This window comes from Acartia tonsa, chromosome 1 (assembly GCF_053477335.1).
Source record: "Acartia tonsa isolate MP-2025a chromosome 1, ASM5347733v1, whole genome shotgun sequence".
Taxonomy (NCBI): Eukaryota; Metazoa; Arthropoda; class Copepoda; order Calanoida; family Acartiidae; genus Acartia; species Acartia tonsa.
The window spans coordinates 25,015,878-25,034,142 of record NC_137260.1 but is presented as its reverse complement, the minus strand read 5'-3'; the positions used below and the strand labels follow the sequence as shown (position 1 = coordinate 25,034,142).

The 18,265-nt window shown below is 30.4% G+C and overlaps 1 protein-coding gene across 1 annotated transcript; it reads right to left on the bottom strand.

The window, feature by feature from the left end:
* Positions 1-3,697: 3,697 nt before the first annotated feature.
* Positions 3,698-17,946, bottom strand: LOC145315774 (uncharacterized). The gene is made up of 11 exons (XM_080155859.1): positions 17,886-17,946; positions 16,912-16,998; positions 14,994-15,081; positions 13,350-13,378; positions 12,968-13,053; positions 11,378-11,472; positions 10,983-11,083; positions 10,631-10,670; positions 9,539-9,668; positions 7,614-7,868; positions 3,698-7,305 (listed from the first exon to the last, which is right to left on the bottom strand). The coding sequence occupies exons 1-11, from the start codon at positions 17,942-17,944 to the stop codon at positions 7,178-7,180; spliced, it is 1,098 nt and encodes a 365-aa protein (XP_080011985.1). The 5' UTR covers positions 17,945-17,946; the 3' UTR covers positions 3,698-7,177.
* Between the last annotated feature and the right edge of the window lie 319 nt (positions 17,947-18,265).

Genomic DNA, 18,265 nt, shown 5'->3' with positions numbered 1-18,265 from the left:
TTTAGTAATTATATGTCGGCAAGAGTTAATCTTATAAGGATATCTAGTCTGTGTCGGTCATGGCGTCCGGTCAAAGTCGGTTAGGTGGCACCAAAGAAGGTGTATTTACTTTTATTTTTATAGCTAGCAGGTGCTTTTAGTAAGTAGTAGATGTAAATTTTTCCATAGAATTCAGATATGCAATCGTTTTTTTTGTAGAACTCTTATTTTTAAAGTAATGTAATTTTTTTTTATAAAAATTAAGTCGATTTTAAGGTACTAAAATGCAACAAAAAAAAAAAAAAGAAAATGGCCATTATGAACAAAAATGGTAAAATCTTTAATTTGACACCTTACTTTTTAAATTCTGTCAGGTAATTATTGAAAAAATCGATTTTTTTAACCCACAAGAATAAAAACTTTGAACTTAATTTTATCATTACCCAGGCATAAGAAATAGGCGTTATATATACTGTTAGAATGAGAAAAATATTACAAATCCATTCTAAGCAAAATTGAAATAAAAAGTTTACACTATAGTATATAAACTACAATAAAAGGAATTATATAAAAATATTATGTTATATTATACAGGCAACCATCTTATTTCTAATTTTGAGAATAAAAATGGGAAGGGGGTAAAGACGGGGTAAAGAGGGGATGAAGAAAGTGTTGCTTGTACAAAATAATATATTAGGCCATTTTTTATTTTTTTACTTTTTTTCAATTTTGTTTACAATGGATTCGTAATATTTTTCTGATTCTAAAGGTATATATGAACCCATATTTTTTATACCTGTGTAATGATAAAATTAAGTTCAAAGTTTTTATTCTCGTGGGTTTAAAAAAATCAATTTTTTCAATAATTACCTGACAAAATTCAAAAAGTAAGGTGTCAAATTAAAGATCTTACTATTTTTGTTCATAATGCCCATTTTCTTCCTTTTTTTTGTTGCGTTTTGGTACCTTAAGATCGACTTAATTTTAAAAAAACAAACTTGATTATTTTAAAAATTGCATAACTGAATTCTATGAAAAATTTTACATCTACTACTTAATAAAAGCACTGGCTTATATAAAAATGTATAATTACTAAACTTAAAAAGTCATGATGTAATGAAGGCAAGTGACATTGAAAAAACTAGAGGGGGGCGGCTAATTTAGCCCCCCCAATCTGTAAGGGTTAATTTCTTATTGCTCTAAGGGAAACATCCATGGTAATTGGAGTGCTTTTTAGCAGGTTTTTGGCTATAGGACTACTTCCTAGAGTATTTAAAGCTAAAGAATCAGGAAAAAATATATCATCTAAAAATTTTGTTGCCCAAATTATTGAATTTAAACAAATACGTCTAAATAATCAAAAGCATTTCAGAAATTTATATCATCTAAACATTTTGTTGCTGAAATTATCAAAATGAAACTTATACAGTTACAAATAAACAAAAGGGTTTGTCTTACACCTCTATATGTATGACAGAATTTGGTGCCAGATAGACCATCTAGATCTTATATATCTATTCATTGGATGTCAAAGCTCTTCCCACCTCTACCTGCTTTCTTTTGAATTAAGAACCCTTAGGCATCGCTAACTTTAATGTAAGCCTACCTTAAAGTTGTACTAAAAAAGCTTACATAAATTTGAAAGTAACCTTTATCAACCCCCCCCCCCCCCCCCACCACCACCCTTCCCTATTAATTTCTACCTGCTTTCTTTGCAAAGAAAGGTTTAGGAATCCCTAACTATTTATGTAAAGGTAGCTTAATCCCCTCCCTATTTTTGATGCCCCTACCTTATATGAATCATCCCTTTTGATCCACTTCTCCATCAAAAATCCTAGGGTATCTTATCAAAAAAAGGTACCTTAACTAATTTTAAAAATAATAAGAAATAAAATTCTTTCTTAGGATGACAATTTGATGTTTTTTCAACAAAACTTTGTGTGGATTATTTTTAATTTTACTATAATAGAAAAACAAACTATAAGGATAGATCATATAGAACTAAAAGCTACTCTTTGTAATAAACATATAAAATTTGTTAACATGTGGCTCTTTGTAGATTTTAATTTTAACATCTATATAGATGTTCATACATTTTAACAAAAAAGTATCATAGGTTCAACACTTGCCTATTTCTAATATTTGATTATATGTCATGTGTTTTACCTATATTTTACATGGTGCCTTTACCAAGCTAATAAATCACTCTCTACAAAACGTTTTTTTTAACCTTTCTTTATAAATCTAACAACTTTAAAGCTTAGAGGGGTTGTAGCTATTAAGTATAACACAGACAGGACTTGAATAGAAACTACTTAAAAACTAATGAAAGCTATATAATTTTTATGATTTTTTAGCTAAAAGAACAGTTAGCTGTTTTAAATAATAACCTTTAAAAAAATATTCTACCAAGAAAGTACAAAAGTATAGTATAATGAACCAATAGATATAGTAGATCTAGATGGTAAATCGGGCCCAATAAGTTGTGAAACTTAATAAGAAATATCCAAAGAGGTAACTTTATCCCAAGAAAGTTAACTATTTAAAGATGACTTCTTATATATGTTATGTCATATATGCTTTAAATCATGCGAGGGAAGAAATTTTTTAACCATATGACCAAAGCAAAGGCTTATCCTATGAAAGACTATTTATAGATGATTCATTTTGCGAGTGATATCAAAGGATAATTGCTCTTTCTAACCAAATTTTGTTTACTTTCTAACCAATATATGGTAGATTGATCCTCCCCTGTATTCCTATTGGCTGAATTTGGGAGTATGTATCTAGATTATACCTTTTAATAATTCTTACTTGATAATTTCTTTATTGGTGTTCCTTTATTTCTTCAAATCTTGAATGACAGCTTTAAATGACTTATTTTTGATTACATTTTTTTACGGCAATGCTTCGCCTATCTATTATGAAGTGTTGATTTAGGGAAAACACTGAAAACATTTTTTACTGTGCTAAGAAATTAGAAAATTGCTAATAAAACATCACATGTTTTATTTTAATAGAGAAAGAGGGGACAATGGGCTATTTATTACCAGCTTATACCAATAACGAAATTAATTTGAAAAAATCACAAACATTAACACTTGTATAGTGTCAGAACTGAATAATCAGAATATAAATGTATACGAGTCGAAGCAAAATTGTAAGTAAATTTGTTGAAAAACTGCTTGATACAGAACAATGTTTATGGACATACTTACATTTTAAGGACTTGATAGAGTTGCTTTGCTTATAATATTGTTCTTTGTTGTCCCAGGAATCAATATACCAAAAAGCAGATCAAAGGGATAATTAGATCACATAAAAAATTGTTGTTAAAAAAGTAGAAAAATCAACATGTTTAAAATGGACGTACGGACATTCTGGTTATGATTATAGAGTTGCTACGCTTTCTAAATCGTACCTAACTACTACAGGAATCATCATGCAAAGTTTGAAATCAATAGGACAATTCTAACATGCCTAAATTAACGAATAAAAGCTATCTATCTTGGACGGACCGACCATAATTATAGAAAAGCCTCGCTTTTAAAAATCATCCTGTACAAAACATTTTGAAGCAATTCATATAAATCTAATATCTTTAGAGGGGTAGCCAAAAGATATGGTGTATGTCTGTCTGTGTGTGTAGGACTGGACTAAGAACTACGCATGAAAACAGTTTTTAGTATCTTTAAAAGTTTTTTAAAGCAAGAATAAGTTTCCTTTTTTTAAAATATAACTAATGGCATATAAGAAGCTTCCATGAAAAGAAACCTATTCATTCCAGAAGCTAGCAAGATATTTTAAACATCCTTGATTATATCTCTTTTTTTATGACCATTGTATTTACCTTCACTTTTACTTTATTTCTAAAATAGCAGCTACGCCCCTAGAGGCCTCTAGTGGCACTTTAGATGTTTTTATTTGTTAAAGTCTCTACATTACTTCTTTATTTTACGATAATTCTCTTTATGTTATGGGAGGTTGGTTGTACCCTCTCCCAAAATAGTCATAAACCTTCCCAGAAACCATTAGAATCTACATATTAAGGAGAACCCGATCGGTTCAGCGTTTAGCGAGATCCTTTGGTACAGACACACAGACAGACACACAGACAAACAAACATCCTGCTACTTTAGTATACGGATTTTAGCGCATATGAAGGAACACAAATGAATATATCAATCAGTTAAATGTAGATGAAATCAGGGATCTAAAGGGATAAGACAATAGTAGATAAATTGATACCCCGCCCAAATTGAATTTTGGGATGCCTAGGCAAAATTTTTGAATTTTGTTTTACCTCCCCCCCATATAAAAAAGGCTTGGACGTCCTTGTACTGTACAATTAGTGGTTAAAACGGCTGGATATTAAGATTAATGAACATACCAATTAAATTTCGAAAAAAAGTCCCAAAAGTTATTAAGCTATTGAATAAGAAAACGTTATAATACAAATTTGGGGACTAATGTAATATTTTAGAAAGCCCAATGACCCCTCCCTCCCTGGATTGAATGAGAATTTGTACTTGCTTTCTACCTGACTTATCTAGATAAGATACCTTTTATATGTTAAGTATACCTAAGTAATTTTATGTAACCCTAATTAAATAATTAAAAAATAAAATTAAAAAATATGAAAGATAAGTCTTAATTAGAGTAAAGTTTTTTTCGTCTACATAAATAGAAAAAAAGAAACATTATAAATAACTAAAAGTGTACTCATTGTAATAAAATTTGAATTATAGCTCTTTAAATGTAGAATCAAATAATTACATCTATTTTGTTGTTCATTCATTTTAACGAAAAAAAATAATTTGCAAATGTTTAGCACACCTGCCCATTTCCAATATTTGAATATGATTTGTGTTTTTTATATATATTGGGGAGGTTAATTTACCATATTTTCTACTAAAAAAATCACCCTATAAAAAATATTTTTAAGTAACCATTCTTTATAATTATGAAAATAAAAAAATATCTTTAAAGAGGCCTTAGATGGTTAATTGCTATTATGTATAACACAGATAGGATGTATGTGGCAGAATTTACAAGGAACCGTGCTCAAAAACTTAAAATAGATAGAAATATTTTTTAAAAATCTTTAGTTAGAAAAACAATTGGCTGTTTTAAGACATAACCAAAAAGGTACTCGTGTATCAAACCTGATTTTTCTTGACCTAACTTAATGTAACTAAGAAGAAAATAGGAACCCCTAGTAAACTTCATAAGGTACATTAAAGCTTCCCTAAGTCTTACTTAACATTACTACATTTAGGAATACTTAACAATAACTTAGAAACTTCATAGGGATACTTAACTAAAAGCTTACATAAGCCTGACATAAGAAAATACCATTAGGAACACTTATCTTCGTTCGTGATTCTCACTATTATATTGTTGATCTTGACAACACCCATAAGAGCGAAGCTCTGAAATGGAAGGACAAACGAACATTAACAATTAGAGAGTGTCAGAACTACATTGACACAATTTTAATGCTTAGATCTAAACAAAAGTGTAAGTAAATTTGTTGCAAAATTGCTTTAAGGACATAATTACATTTTTAAGACTTGATTATAGAGATGCTTTGCTTATAACATTGTACCTTGATATTACTGTGTAATATTTTATCAATTAACTCATACGTATATCCGAGGATTTTTTTGGTCTCAAATTTCAAATTTTACATTAGATTGTAACAAGTTGTCATATACGTGCACTTAAATTTTTTTTACACAATTCATGGATAGTATTTACATTTATAGCAAGGATAAAGAGATAGATAAAAGTTACAAATATCAAAAAGGATCTAATTGAAAAATAATAAAACAAGGATGACAACATCCATAAAAGCGAAGCACTGAAACGGTAGGACAAACGGACATTAACACCTATATAGTGTCAGAACTGAATAATCCGAATATAAATGTATAAGAGTCGAAGCAAAATTGTAAGTAAATTTGTTGAAAAACTGCTTTATACAGAATAATGTTTATGGACATACTTACATTTTTAGGACTTGATTTTAGAGTTGCTTCGCTTAAAACATTATACTTTGTTGTCCCAGGAATCACTATACCAAAAATCAGATCAATCGGATGATTAGATCACATAAAAATTTGTTGTTAAAAAAGTAAAAAAATCAACATGTTTAAAATGGACGTACGGACATTTTGGTAATGATTATAGAGTTGCTACGCTTTCTACATCGTACCTAACTACTGAAGGAATCACCATGCAAAATTTGAAATCGATAGGACAATTATAACATGCCTAAATTAACGAAAAAAGCTATCCGTGACGGACGGACGGGCGTACGGACGGACCGACCCTAATTATAGAAAAGCTTCGCTTTTAAAAATCGACAGGCAAAATATTCTATTTGTCCCTTTGTCGCTGGATTTCTGTATTAAAATCTACACCTAAGCTTACATTGAAAAAAAATGATGATGACATTTAATATCAAAGATATTTTTAGTCGAGTATGGTACAATACAGTTGTGTCTTGAAATATAAACATAACATGGTTTTTAATGTGATGATTTTTCAAAATCTATTTGTTTATAAAATCTTTAGGGGGTGTGTGGGGGGGGGGTGTAAACGATCATCTGACTTTTGAAAGCTCCCTTCGACACACCACTGCATGCTTTTGGGGGTACTTTCACACAAAGCGTAGTAGCATTACCCCCCCCCCCCTACCCCTAGTTTTTCGTTTGTTTGTTTATTATACAGGGTTAGGTTAGATTAGGGTATTTTGAGTACTGATTAGCCCCACAGGGTTAGAGCACCGCAGGTATAGGGAAAAAATAACCCCAAATTCCCTTATTTTAATTTATTTAAAAATGAGGGGATAAATTATCAATACTCAATACGAACTTTGTGTGGAATCACCGATCTTTGGTTTAAATTAAAGAGAATTAATAAATCATTAATAATATAAAATCAATTAATAAAACTCATTTTCTGGTTAATTCTGAAATCAAAGACTTTTAGAAATGGCTTCTTTTTCACTTCTAAGTGTTCTTTTTAATAACAAAATATATTATCAAAGAAAATCATCCAATTTGATCATTTATCTTTTAAAATTAACTTTTGAAAACCCATAAGCTTTTATGTTAGTGTAAATAATGTGTATGACTATGAGATCTCATTCAGGTTAAAACTGGTTAAGCAGATTTGGAGGATCCAGACAATTTTACTCAAAATTTTCTTTTTCCAGTGAGAATTTGAAAGACTCCCATGATTTTCTGTTGTTTGAAACATCAAGTTCGCTGGCTGCTGACATGCGCTGTTTACCATCCTTGTTCTCTAGCATCATAATATCTAAAATAAAGATTAATCATGAATATATTATTCTAAAATATTTTTTTTTATCCAATTAGTGTATTTTACTTATAAATAAGCAATGAACAAATGAAGTCAATCATACATTTATAACTTTCCAGACGCACGTAAAAAACATACCAAATTATAGTGATGATGCGAAACTGAAAACATATCTATTTTCTTAATGATTGCACTCATTATGATCTCGCTAACCAAGTAACAGAGTTCTCTATTTTAGGTAGGTTTTTTCTGCCTTCGTCATCCCCCTAGATGTTAGGTGCACAGCTACTAGTGAAAAATCCTACCTTTGGACGTCCTTGAAGTTCTGCTTTGAGTCCTACTCCTTACTTTTGGCGGTTTTGTCTCAAGTTCCAGGTATGTTCCGGGCAGGTGGGGTTGGAAACTTGACGGGAAGATCAGCGATGGCTGTAGAGGGGTTGAGGTTGGCGGTGGCGTGTTTGGTACCGGCGGTATGGTGTCTGTTGATGACCCACCACAGCCTCCGCTGGATGAGTTTGTGTTGGATGAAAGCAGGGATGTTGTCTCTACAGTGTCAGCATCTATAAGAAGTAGATCTTATTTTTTCATAGTTTTTCCCCAATATTAAAAAATATTAAGGTCGTTTTTCGTTGAGGCATAAGTCTGTCTGTTTTGATCATGTGTTTCAGATATACTTTTTTCTCGCTTATTTTCCTTTTCTGAAGAGAAGCGACGCTTCTCCATACGTCTTTTGTACCATTCTATGAGTGTGTCTTTCTAACTGTTTGTCTTTAAATAAATTTAGATTATTGTATATCACGTCATAATCTTCAAGGACGTTTATGAAACACTCCTTCAAATTTTTGTATGGTTATATTTTGATTCTTCCAACCCCCCACTTCTCATGACATAACTACCTCACAATTGGAGATACCATGGTACACCCCCCCCCCCCCCCCACCTCCCACACGGTGATAATATCCTTTTTTCTATTAGAAGTTATCATTTTATAAAAAAAAAGTTATTTTAAATTTTAATGATGTGATCTTATAATGTATAATAATAATAATATTTAAGTTTCTATTAAACCTTATTAAACTTAAATATTTTAATATTGATTTTTACATCGCTTATTTACTTTATATGATGACTGGCGGCTGCTCCTTTATTGTGTGGGGGGAGATTTCGACTCAAAACCTTAATTTTAGTTTTAGAAAGAAATTTTTTCCAAAAAATTCAGTTTTTTTTTTTTAAATAAAATGCACTTTCATTTGCTGGCTTTGGGTACTTTTTAAAATCTTGATTGGTTGGTTCATACTAGCAAACTTTTCATCCAATAATTATAATCTAAGTTTAGGGTTATATTGTTTATCTTCATATGGGATGTACATCAATTAACCAATTAATTCTCTTAACTCTACAGCTCTTTGCTATATTCATAAATTTACTCATTTATTTGCACTTGCGTTTTTAGTTTTATAGTACTAACTAATTATTATCTATTTTAGTCAAGAATATTAAGATAATCCAATTTCAAATCATAAAACTTTTCAAAAATGACCTTTTTTAAAATCAAAGTTCTTGAGATTTCGAAGATTATTTTAACACATTGATTTAAGATCCAAGAAAAATTTTCGTCAAGTAAAGTAAAACCACCTATACCTTTGTTTAACTTTTCTTCTACCAATAAGAGTTGGGAATTTATGTAAAAGACAGATTCATCTACAATAAATAGGGAAATATTTCTAATCAAGTTACTTAAATAGTAGCTGCGCTAGTGGCTACAAAATCCTTTGCTTTTTGATATTTACAAACAAAATAATTAATCCTTTACGGGGTAGCTTTTTGTGGATCCTGGGAAGGTTTATAACTATTTTAGGGGAGGGTACCACCACCCACAAAATAGAAATGACCCCTAGAAAAAAATCACTCTCCCTACAAAATTTATTTTTTATTTTTAAAATCTAAAATTAAAGAATGTGTTTTCTAAATCAACCCACCCCCTTGCGTAACTAGTTGCGTAACTGCTAGCATTTATGATATATAAGAGTGCAATATCTTTAATCTAAAGAAGAGAAAAATAAAAATAGCCTGGTTTTTTTTTATTTATGTTAGAGGAGTATTAAAAACTTATTGGTAAAGAATTGAAATAAAATAAGTGAAAATTTATTTTTTACATTTTTAAATACCAACTTTTAAATAGCAGAATATTTCTCCCTGCCTGCTTTGCAGTCAATTAACTACTACTTACTTTCATCTTTCTCAACATCTTGATGATCATTGACATAGTTGATATTCTTGGCCTCGGCAAGGGTGGTCTTGAAGTTGTTGTTAGTTGACACAACAACTGGTTGATAACAACTCTCTGATTTCTTTTCAACCTAGATAGATAATGATATTCTGTCTGTTGATTCTTTACAATTTCTGTAATTCTGTATGAAAAGAGTAGCTAGATGAACTTAAAGAGCTGCAATCCTACATTTATATGGGTCAAATTAAAACAAGGATGACAACATCCATAAGTAGCGAAGCCCAAAAATTCATGGATGGGAATACGGTTGTTTTCTTAAAACGACAGGAAATTTAATTTTTATATCCTTAACTTAAAAAATTTAAAAATTTAAAATAAAAACCTGCAAAAAGGCAGTTTGACTGTCATGGTTGTTTTCTTTAAACGACAAAAAATTTAATTTTGATATCTATAACTGAAAAAATTTTGGAAATCGGACCATAAACACCAAAGATATGGAGAAAAATGTGAAAAATACAAAAATTGCCTAAAACCTGTTTAAAGGTAGTCTGAGTGTCATAGTTGTTTTCTTTAAATGACAGAAAATTTAATTTTGATATCAATAACTGAAAAAAATTTGGAAATCGGACCATAAACACCAAAGATATAGAGAAAAATGTGAAAAATACAAAAATAGCCTAAAACCTGTTTAAAGGTAGTCTGACCGTTATAGTTGTTTTCTTTAAACGACAAGAAATCTAATTTTGATATCTATAACTGAAAAAATGTGAAAAATACAAAAATAGCCTAAAACCTGCTAAAAAGCGCTCCGACCGCCATTGATGTTTTATAGTTAATTGTGCTCCTTACTAATAGGAATTTTGTCAAAAAAATTTCAGCATTCTATCTTTTATAGGAGCTGAGTAAATCCCATTTCCCCCATAGCGTTACGGACTTACGGACTGACTGACGGACTGGCTGACGGACAGACAAAGTGAATTATAGAGTAGCTTCGCTACTAAAAATAGATGTAAGTATCCTGAAAGAAAGGTTTTATGATTTTATTTCACAACAGTTTCCTATCTAATGTTAATAAGCAAATTTTGTATATACCTTGATATCTTCTAATAAAGACGTGTCCTCAATTAGCCTCCTGAAAAATTTTATATAATCTTTATATTAAGATCTCGGTAATCACAGGACCAAATGGGCTATACTTTTCAGAGATTATCCTAGTGGTCATATCTTGATTCTAAGATTTTTTCTGAGGATAACAAATAAACATAACTATGACCCCCCCCCCCACTAAAGAAAAAATACTGTTGATATGTAGTTTATGTTGGAGAGGAACATTTTTCTTGTAACAAATTATAAATTGCTCTGAATAATCATACATTTTTCAATATTTTTGACTTTTAGTTTTATACTGGGGACTTTAAGAGTAGTCTTCTCAATGTAAACTTACCTTGGAAAAAACAGCATTGATCTTTTAAAGAGAAAGAAATAAAGCTCTAGAACAGCACTGTACTGTTGGCATAGGATGTAAAGAAGACATAACCAAATCAACTGAAAAATATTTTAATTAAAAATTTTAAAAAAAGATTTTAGATTTCATTTTGATGATTTAGAGATATGGGAAAACTTATTTTTTTTTGTTTTCCAAAGTTTAAAAAACATTTTGGTGGGATTAAATCAGAATCAATAGTTTTATGAATACAAATTTAAAAAGTATTCAGGGATCTTAAGGGACCATCAAATCAAGATTTTAAATGAAAGTTTTTAAGCCAACGAAAAACGATCGCATCTATAAAACTTTGGGTACCAGTATAATTTACATTTAAATGCCCTCTCCCTTCTTACCACGTGATTGCCATTTGGTAAATACTCGTTGTCTGTGGGTAATACATCATCATTGGTCAGTATTGTCATGTTCCTGCTTGTATTCCTTACTCCTCCTTAATTAAGGATATCAATTAGGGCTCGGCAGCAGCGCGTCAGCCGCCTGTTAGCATAAGGCTGATCAACCTTTTACAATTTTAAAACTGAGGTAGAAGTCTAAACCTGTCCCACATATGACAATCCAACTTTTCAAACAAATCTCAAAGCATCTAAACGGGTTTTAGTTTGAAGCTGACGCGCGGCTGCCCAGCCCTGATCTTAATATTATTAAAAGATCGATCAAAAATATTAAAAAACATTAGAAAATATTAAAAAAGATCAGTTTAATTTTCATAACCCCTTTTATGTAATATTTTTTGAAAAAAAAATCAGGTACCTTTGTGACTTTTGATAATTTGTACAATTTGTTTAAAGAAAGAATAAAAGACGAAAGAAAGTTAAATTTTTATCATTTTTTTCATATAAAAACAAGGATGACAACATCCATAAGTAGCGAAGCACAAAAAATCGCGGATGGGAATTTGTACAAGTAGATTTAAAGTGTATTTTTAAAATCAAGAATAGATTTATCAGAGAAAATAAAAACGAAACCTTGTTTTATTTTTTATGATGACGATGGTCAAAGTAAATTACAAAAATGATGCTCATAACAATGTGAAAAATTATTTTGATACTAATATCCCAAAAAAAAGTTTGAAAATTGGTCCAAAAACACAGAAAAATAGCCAAAAACCTGCTAAAAGGCAGTCTGAATGCCATGTTTGTTTTCTTAAAACGACATTTTGTTTTCTTAATTTTGATATCTACATTCTATAACTTCAAAAATTTTGAAAATCGGACCGTAAACATCAAAGATATGGAGAAAAATGTGAAAAATATAAAAATGTTAAAAGGCAGTCGGACCGTCATGGTTGGTTTCTTTAAACGACAGGAAATTTAGATTTTTATATCTATAACTGAAAACATTTTGAAAATCGGACCATAAACACCAAAGATATGGAGAAAAATGTGAAAAATACAAAAAATAGCCTAAAACCTGCTAAAAAGCGGTCTGACCGTTTTATAGTTAATTGTGCTCCTTAATGATGGGGATGTTGTCAAAAAGTTTCTGCATTATATCTTGTAGGAGCTGAGTAAAGCCCATTTCCCCCATAGCGTTACGGACTGACTGTCTGGCGGACAAAGTGAATTATAGAGTAGCTTCGCTACTAAAAAGTTATAAGATCGTATTGTTTTGTTTTAAATTCTATTTATGTACTATAGTAAGAAATGTGAAAAGCCAAAACACTTCCAAATTGCAGAACTCTTTAAAAATTAACTTCGTGTACTTATTTCCGTTTTACTTTAAAAGGTTTTAAAAACAAAAATAAAATACTAATTTCATTGAAAATATAAGAATAAAAAACTATCAACTTAGAATTTAGTTTATTCAAGTTTTATTTTAAAGATTTACACTTAAATTGTTTTTAAATATAGGGAAAAATCAACGAATATAAGGAATTTAAGTTATCAGTAACAAAGGTTTTATAGTAAGGTTGAATATGGGCAAACCTGTATAAAGGGCGGAGTCCAGGAACATAAATGAGGTCACTCCAATACCAAGCATGTTTAAACCAAGCCAAGGCACTAGACAGATCCTAAAATAAATAAAATATACTTTTCTTCAAAGTGCCTGCGAGTTCTGAAAAATAATGAATGAATCATTTCATGAATTTGAAATGTATTCATTAAAAATGTTTAAGTCGGATGTTCATCAAAATAATTTGCAAATAACTTGGCTAATTTCCTAATTGCTTTGTTAAATTTAACATCATTCTATCAAAATTCAAATATTTGTAAGCTTTATGAAAACGTGATATTAAAAAAAAAGATTTTTAGTAGCATATCTAAAATATATTTTTATATGTACAGAATCGAATAAGAAAAGGCTTACCCTGATTCAACTAATATTCCAGTCAAAACCTAAACGAAAAAATAATAATTATGGGATGATGTCAGGAAAAGAAAGATGTATTTTTTAGGTAACTATTATCATGTTGAAATACAATAATTTCTTCTGTGAACAATATCAATAATGAATAGGAAATGTTATTTTTTATGTTTTCACTGTTTTGTTTACAAAATAGGGCAATTTGAGTACCAAATGAATAAAATAAAGAAAGAGCAAAAGAAAACTTTGAAACAAATAAAATAAAATCTAAGAAAAAAACTATTGTTGCCACAGTCATACGGATTGGTCAATAAAAAATTAATTAGCCATCAATAATTTCCAACTATTCGGATCTATGGTCTATCATGCGAAAAAAAGAAATTTGTTGGAAAATGGTGTCACTTATCCCTGCATCCTTGATTGTTATAAAATAAAGAAAACTAAGTGAGAAATTTGTTTGGATTGTTTTCTAAGTAAACTCTTACTCTTTCTCAAAACTTGGCCGAGAAAACTTGTTTCAAAATTCGTACATTCTATAACAAATAAGGACTCTACGTCTATACATATATGATGCCAGAATTAATTAATTCCTAAGACTCAGAGTATTAAGACTCTTAGTTTTGATTATCCTAGTATAAAAGAGATATGAATCACCGAAGCAGCTTATAGTGCATAGTAAATAATTACGCCAAACAATACAAATGACCAATGATAGGCCAGTATACATTTTAACATTTGTCAATTACAATGTATACTGGCCTATCATTGGACATTTGTATTGTATGACGTAATTTTTATTAGGCACTATAAGCTGCTTCCTTTTTGCACCACTGGACCGATTTAGTAATACGTTTTTCCCTTTCTTCTCCCCCTCAAATGTCAAATTTAAAAAAAAAAAGTATTTGTTGTTTAAAGTTTGGCTTAAGTTTTACCCATGAAATAGTGTTTTGGCTCTAGTATTTTTAAATATATTTTTAAAAAGCTGTATACACAACTTTTAAAAGTTTTGGCGACCAAAAAGTTTTAGAAACTGTAAGAATTTCTTTCATCTTATATTAAGTATCTAAAACACATCACAGAAAAAAGAAATTATTGAGATTTTGTTTTGCAATTAATTTTTCCTTATTTTTCCGTCATTTTCTATCGTTCCAGTTTCTTTACCCGCATTATTTCATTTGACCAACCACATGCAAAAAAATTTTCTGGGAATCTTCCACTCACTTTATTGAAAACTATAATTGATTATAATTTTCGTTTCGATTCATTTTTTAGAAATCACGAAACCTTCAATTCAAAGAAATTTTGGGAAACTATCAGGCACGTTAGATGAATTATACTGGGAGAGTGGGAGGTGTTGAAATTAGCAAAATTGACAGTTTCACAGGCTTTTTATGGTGAATACATTGTTTGTTTTTTCTTTGCTGCATGATAATAAAAATAATTGTACTTGTTGAAGCTTTTCATAGTGCCAATAAAAATGACGTCATACTGGCCTACCTTTGATCAATTAATATGTATACTGACCTGCTATTGTTAATTTTGTTTGTTTATTGACCTATCATTGGTCATTTTTATTTTATGTCGTCATTATTTTAAAGGCACTGTAAAGAGCTTCGTATTTGTATTATAAAATTATAAAATACTTACCAAAGAATTGGTGAGCATCTCGAGAGTAAGGAGAGGAGTAAACAGCCTTGCTATTGGCAGATTAAACTCTCCAATCCATGGAACACGCCTGAATATGTTGAATAGATTTTCAAATCAAGCAATGGATATTGTTTATAATGGGTAAAATGCCTTGAATTAATAGAGTAATTAATAAGCATAAAAAGAAAATAAGTATAAATCATTTTTTCGTAACCGCATAGGTAGTTTAAATAGGAAAATAATTAATATCGTCACCAAAAAAATAATCTTATCATAATTCTTATGGAAAAATGGCGAGTTAAGAAAGTCGCTAAAAAATAAGCATTTGGGGTCATAAAATTTAGAGAGTATCCATCTCTTTTTTATGGGTTTTCTTTCCCACTCCTCTACTCTTCATCCCTCATTTTTGTGACGTCAGAATTTTTTTTGAGCGACTTTCTTCACTCACTAAAAATGAATTATACCGAATGAGCCTTTGTAAAGTTAACAGGTCTTTATTTGTATAATGCAAAAAAATTAAATTAATATCTAAATTTACCTAATTACTTGAAACGAGATTTAGATATAATATATTTATTACGATAATTGTGAGGAAAAAAGTTGAAAATTGCAATATTACTAAATTTTCCAAAATGATAATGATTTACAGGAAAATACAAAAATATGCAACATTTTCTAGAAAATTTGTCAAATTCAGCTATTACTTTACAATTTACTGCATTTCTCAGAGCTTCTCTTTTAAATATTGCCCACAAATTTTTTTTATAAATATTTGTTAATAAAACACTATATTCATAAGTTTAAACAGTCTGTCTGTATAAATTTCCGTTTGTCCATTTCCGTGTGTTTAAGAAAAGATCTGTCTAAAACTTCTTCTGATACTTTAAAACTATTTTGTCCGTTTACCCGTCTATTGCGCTGAATTTTAGATTAACTTTGTTAACAGAATATATGCCTCAAAGCTTTTGAGAAATCTGTACACCTTTTAATTGATAGTATGACCGGGATGTTCCTCCCTTTCTGGCTTATTTAGAGAGTTTTCTCTAGATGATCTCTATTGTACATGTTATCAGTTTTGACCCTTCTGAAATTGGTTTTCCTTTTCCGCCTAATATTTGCGAGGGTAAGGGTATATATACATTTTATCCTTGTAGAGAAATGAAATTATAATGATTACCTAGAACTTTTATCACATACGTCATAAACTTTCTTTAAAAATGTACTTTTTTATGCATACCTTTCATGGCTATTTTAGTAACGGAGTAACTCTACAATTGATGTAAATTGTAAATTGATGTAATTAAATATTTTTTTATCATTGCCAAAAAAATCGAAATAATAATAATTACCTAGAAACTTAATTACCTAAGTCATAAACCTTCCTTAAAAATGTACTTTTTGTATGTGTATCTTTCGTGGCATTTTTTAAATTAACGGCCTAAATCTACCATTACCCAATGACGGCTTGTAACTTGTTGTTCGCACATATATTGTAAATTATTTTTACCAATAAAAAATGAAATAATTACGTACCTAAAAATTTTATTACCTTTCTTAAAAATGTACTTTTTTGTATACTAGCGGTTGCGCCCCTAGCATCTATGGGATCTATATTTGAAGGGATATGAAAGGACAGAAAAATAGCATAAAACCTTCTTAGGACCTATCAGAAGATTCACTGTAACAAAAAACTCTTATATTATAGGATGTACCTTTCATGGCATTTTTTTTAGCAACGGATCAATTCTGCAATTACCCATCGCAGTTAGTAACTGGGTTCTTTAACATATGTACATATTTTTCTACTCATCTTTCCTCTTATTTGAATTTTATCGCGTATTTGTTTATATTTTAGACAAATGTTTTTAAAGGCTTTGCTACTATTGGACCCAATCATTCTTAATTATTTTAAATGTACCTTATGAAGGCAGTGATAATCATGATCATAGATTCCCATGGTTCTGACCAGAAGGAGTATAACAATATCAGCTTAGCCAACATCAATCTAGTACAAGAATAATAATGGGGACCTTTTCGTAAGATAGCAAATTGGCTGTGTTATTATTCGTGACGCTATTGGTTGATTTTCAAAGATCCAATTGAAAGGCAGAACAGGGTCCTCGAGTTGGAGACATACATACTTTAGTCTATTACTTAGTAAAATTGCATTTTATCATTGTACAGTTTTTCTTATTTGACTATTAACTCTAGCGGCGTGGTGTCGCTTCGGGCACAAGTTCTCTCCACGTCACCTTTGGACATACTCTGCGTTTTAAAGTGCAGAGTAATGCGCTCAATCGCCTAGGATATCAACACCCATCAGACAACCAACCCTTTGATTGTACGACCTTTGTCTGAGATGTCCTAACTGTGCATGGTAATGAGTTGCGCCTGTTTTGGGCCAAGGCATTCCCCCTACTCTAACTATTTATGTCGCGCATCTGACATAGCAGCAGTAGGAACCATTTTTAACATCTTCGGTTATGACGCGGTGTCGAACCTATCACCTTCCCGACGACGAGCGGATACGCTACGTGTTGAGCCACGGTTGCGGGTTATTAGTTATTAGCAGTTTTTCTTATTAGAGAGCTTTACCATTGTTTACAAGATTTTTTACATATAAGGTGTATCCATCCGTCCATTCTTGCGTCGCAAATTTAGGCATGTATAAATGTTTTTTCGATTACAAACCTTGTCTAAACATTTCAGTAAACATAAAGGTATAATCTACATAGGTTGGCAACATTATGATCAGATCAATATAGAGTCGCTAGTCTGAATATGTTCGTTTGTCTGATTTGTTTATCTTAGATTTTATGGTTGTTGTCATCCTTGTTTAACAATATAAAATAATTTTTTTTTTCGGGATAATAACAAGAACTTAAATATTACCTTGTAGCACAGCTAGTTGAGACACCATAGTAGGATGGAAGATTCAATATTTCGCCCATTTTAATCTGACATATGGTTGTTCTTGTTATTTTTTAATACAATCCCATTATGTATAGACAGAATTGGTGTTTTTGTCTGTGGCTTAGGAATTATGTAATTATAACCGTTTGAGTTCTACATATTAGGGAGGCTTAATGTGGGTGATTTTAGAATAATAATTATTCGTCGATTTAAGTAATGCTTCCCTTCCCCTTCAAATGCGTTTAACCTAGATGCTAGAGGCTTAGTCGCTGAGTGGATATCCTATTGTATTAATTTATAAGGATTTTTGTCTAAAACTTGTTGTTAAAATGATATATTCTTTAAAAATCATACATAAT

Excerpts from the sequence above, each read along its gene's own strand:
- LOC145315774 (XM_080155859.1), bottom strand. The coding sequence starts at position 17,944 with ATGGGCGAAATATTGAATCTTCCATCCTACTATGGTGTCTCAACTAGC. Across the intron at positions 11,084-11,377 it reads TACCAAATGGCAATCACGTG|TTGATTTGGTTATGTCTTCT; the intron begins GTAAGAAGGGAG and ends AATATTTTTCAG. Across the intron at positions 7,869-9,538 it reads AGATGTTGAGAAAGATGAAA|ATGCTGACACTGTAGAGACA; the intron begins GTAAGTAGTAGT and ends TACTTCTTATAG.